Raw genomic sequence first — 4,119 nt, forward strand, 5'->3', positions numbered from 1 at the left:
GACAATTTTTGCTACACACTGTAACTCACTTTATTTCAGATGCTCTCACAACCTCATCATCTGCAGAGAGAAACTGACACTCAAAATACACACATGGTGGATGTAAAGACATAGAGGACTGTGAAGATATTTCACTGGAACTTGGGCTTCATTATCTATATCATGTTCTGTGCCAATTGCCATTTATGTATTCACCTATCACCTTTATTTTTTCTACAATTTGCATTGTCACAAATAAATAAATAAAAGTACCTAACAGACATAACATGAGAAAAAATATTAACAATAGATAATATAAAAATAATACTAATAATATAAAAATTCCAATTATCTAATTTTCTTTCTAATATTTAAACTATTAATGAAAAGCTCATTAACACTATTAAGGTCCTATACCACTTTCAAAGCATGGTTCTTTATGAAACCTTAAAAATGGTTCTATTTAGCACCAAAAAGTGTTCTGCTATGTTACAAGCTGAAGAACCCTAATTTGGTTAGCATTTTTCATAAGAGTGTTAATATTATTATTGTTATTATTATATTTATTTTTATTGAATGCTACGTAACACAAATAGGTTATAGTTATATGTATTTGTTATTTGTATTCTGCAGCATTCAATAAAAAAATTTATAATAACAATAATGTTAGCCTACCCTTTAAAATCTACAATTCAGCTGTTTGCCAAAGGCAGTATATTGTACATTCTGTAAAAGAAATGTGTCCAGCATGATGCATCATAGCAAAAAAAAAAAAAAAAAACTTTTGCAAAAGGTCATGTGTATTGTTCCAATTGCGCCATATTGCAACCGCTTGGCGGACTTTTTCTGTCACTTCACTTGACGTAAGGAGGCCTGAGTGTGTGTGTGTGTGCTTCAGCGAGCTACAACTGCGGTGAGTATGTTTGATTATGACTTCGGTTAAATGATGTCAGAGTGTTTTAATAAACTGTATATTCCTTAACAGAATAGAACAGAATACAAGTATTTCATAAAAAAAAGTTTCTTTAGCTGTAAGACAGTGGGGACGTTTGCTAATTAACTAAATTATTTGATTGGACATTGGAATATTCGCGAAATTTAAAACAATACACACATCATCGAACCGTTTATATGGCGCGGAGAAACAGTCGGGTCAAGTAGTTAAAAGTTTAAACACAAAACGTAAACGTTTGTTTATCAGTTGAATATTCCTTTATTTTTTATTATTCTCTTAACGATGTTTTTTTTTAAATCGTGAAATTCAACAGCTGCTCGATCGAGTTGATGCCCATTTTCCCCACGCTTTTTTTCTTTTTATAGGCATAATTTAGACAGCTATTTAATTAAAGAGACCCACTTCTAATAAGATAGCCGTAAAATACAGGAAAAATCCATATCAATTTTTTTGCCCGACAAATGTCACACATAGCCGAATAAACACATAAGTGTGCAGTGTGGACTAACAGAATAATAATAATAATAATACATTTCAGAATTAGTAGTAGAGAAGCCCGTTTGCATGGGATTGCATTTTAATAATTTTGTTTCCAAAGCGACGGATGTGTGGATATCACGCGCTGTAATCCCGCGCATTTTTAAACACGAGCTCGTGTCCCCACATTAAACAGTCTGTATTACCCCTATGGTTTTACTACACTGAAGGTGTAGTTGATTAGATTAACCTAAACAGCCTTTTCTACAAGAATTATTGTACATACTTCTCTGTTTTTTGTTGTTGTTGTTTTTTTCCAGATCCTGAATAGCTGGCAGGTGTTCTTCTATATACCATGTAAGTAATTTAAATGTATTATTTTGCAATATCCAAATATAGTTTTGCTGAGGATATTGAAAGCAGATGATGTAAATCATGATGCATCATATCACATTAGAAATGTAGTTGCAAATCTCTGAGTTGTCAAGTGGGCCAAGCAGCACTTTATTGGTTAACTGCTCCATAAAAAAGGAAAATAATAGAGATGCACCAATATTTATAGGCCAATATTTATAGCCAACAGTTAGGGCCGACATATCCTGTCAATCAAAAGAGGGCAGGAAAAAACAATGAATTTGTGCTTTATGTAAAGAAAATGTTAAGAAAACAGTTTGATGTTCAATTAGTAGTAATTATATTAATTAATAAGATTCAGAAACTTTAGAAATATTAATTTATTCTTCAGATTTTAGTTAATGTGACTTGATATTAATTTCAGTAACCTGCTTATGTCTATAACTAATACCAGTTACTCTAAAAATGTATTTGCTATTTGCAAATTCTATTTGCATTTCTTTCAAAATTGTGTAATTAATTATCATTAATTTAAAACATTGGTCTCAATTCCTGGAGGGCCACAGCTCTACCAAAGTCCCTTTCAAGGAAAGTCTGTTCACTCAGCCACCATATTTGCAACACCTATTTCGGGCATCCAAGACCACATTACTAGACACTCGTGAGTGTGCGGGATGCGGGAGAATAAAATGATTCACGGGACTCCCTTAAAATAGAAATATCTAAACATAAAATATCTAAAACAAATAAATTGTTATACATCCATTGCACAAAAGCAACAAGAACTAATATAAACGATTAGCAGGCATAAGCATAGGCTGGGTTTCTATTTAGGCTATAACACGTGTTTTGCAGCCTTGAGCAATGTTGATTTCTGGAACGCAGTGGCCAGTCAGGAGTGCAGTGCTGAAATTTGCGTGCTCACGAATCCTCTCATTATAATAACACAAATTGTAGACATGAAAGATTCATTATGCATATATTCATTGTGTTACAGAGATTTGTGAGATTGCGTAGAACTAATATGTCTTTTAGAGATTATAAATGCAGCATTCTTTGCTGGCATTCTGCCATGCATGCAGCAGCCGCTTGCTTTAGTTTTGTGAATGTTGATGCTTTAATAACAAATATTTATCTGGAGCGTTTATGCTGCGATTTCATAAATTTCATTGATGTAGTCACAGAAAAAAGTAACGTAACTAGTAATGTAACTAATTACTTTTAAAATAAAGTAATCAGAACAGTAACATGATTACTTTTAAAAGGAGTAATCAGTAATTTAATTACATTTTCAGAATAACTTGCCCAACACTGTCCAAGACCAAGTCCTATCTATTTGAATGGGGGAATCGTGAAATCTGAAAAACTGCTTGCTGAAGTCACAATTAAATAACATATTTCAAATCAGCAACAAAATCTGACACGAACTGTCCCATAAAAGTTGTTTCCTATACTCAAATAGCGTTTAAAACGTTTATTTTTCAGGCGGGACTAGCTGATGCGCATGTGCAGTCCTAAGCACGAGTCTCGGGTTTCTATGGGAACCGTAGCTTCTACGGCAGCTGCAGTGACGCGATGACTATAGCAATCAGTGATTGGCTCTTGCATTTAGAAGGCGGGATTATTCCGCCATGTTGCGCGTTGCAGTTTCTCCCATTCATAAGTACAGGAGTGAACCGTCTTTGTATATCTATTGTCTTTGGCTCTGCACAGTTTAGCTCCAACCCTAATTAAACACACCTGATCCAGCTAATCAAGTTCTTTAGGATTACTAGAAACTTCCAAGCAAGTGTGAGTTGGAGCTGGTTGGAGCTAAACTGCGTAGAGCTGCGGCCCTCCAGGAATTGAGTTTGAGACCACTGATTTAAAAGAAAGTATAAAAGGCAAAACCACCAAACTACCGGTGTCGTTAACGGTATCGGCAGATATCACTCTGAATAATCATATATCGTTCTCAGTGGAGAAATTTACTATCGGTACTATCTCTAGAAAATAATCAATACATTAATTTAAATTGTTACATTGGTTTATGGCCCATGTTTGTACAATGCCTCATTGATTATTCATCTTCTCTCATCTTTAGAATTGCTTAATTTTGCCCCCACAGACAGCTATTTGATCTTTATGTTGGCTGAAGCTTTTTAACAGGAAATGTCTGCACAACTGAAACGGTTTATTAAGCAATAAATCCCAGAGGACTGACCTAGGTATCAAAAACATTGTAGACAGATGTCACAATAGTTTTGCAATAAATTGACTTGTATAATACAAGTGCTGTGTTTTTATGTAGTTTAACTTCTATGCATATAAATATGAGGAATTAAAGGCTGAAATTCTAAACTCTCTTGCATTAT

General features: G+C 34.0%; 1 protein-coding gene across 1 annotated transcript in view; it reads left to right on the plus strand.

Moving 5' to 3' along the window:
• The first annotated feature begins 670 nt into the window (after nucleotides 1-670).
• The window catches only part of LOC107560069 (uncharacterized), a 23,261-nt gene continuing 19,812 nt past the window's right edge, over nucleotides 671-4,119 (plus strand). Inside the window, exon 1 of the mRNA XM_016244123.1 lies at nucleotides 671-1,768. Within this exon, the coding sequence (XP_016099609.1) occupies nucleotides 1,767-1,768 (2 nt within the window). The 5' untranslated portion in view covers nucleotides 671-1,766. The remainder of the gene's footprint in view (nucleotides 1,769-4,119) is intronic.

The sequence above is a fragment of the Sinocyclocheilus grahami genome, unplaced genomic scaffold (genome assembly GCF_001515645.1).
Source record: "Sinocyclocheilus grahami isolate Dianchi unplaced genomic scaffold, SAMN03320097.WGS_v1.1 scaffold709.1, whole genome shotgun sequence".
Classification (NCBI taxonomy): Eukaryota; Metazoa; Chordata; class Actinopteri; order Cypriniformes; family Cyprinidae; genus Sinocyclocheilus; species Sinocyclocheilus grahami.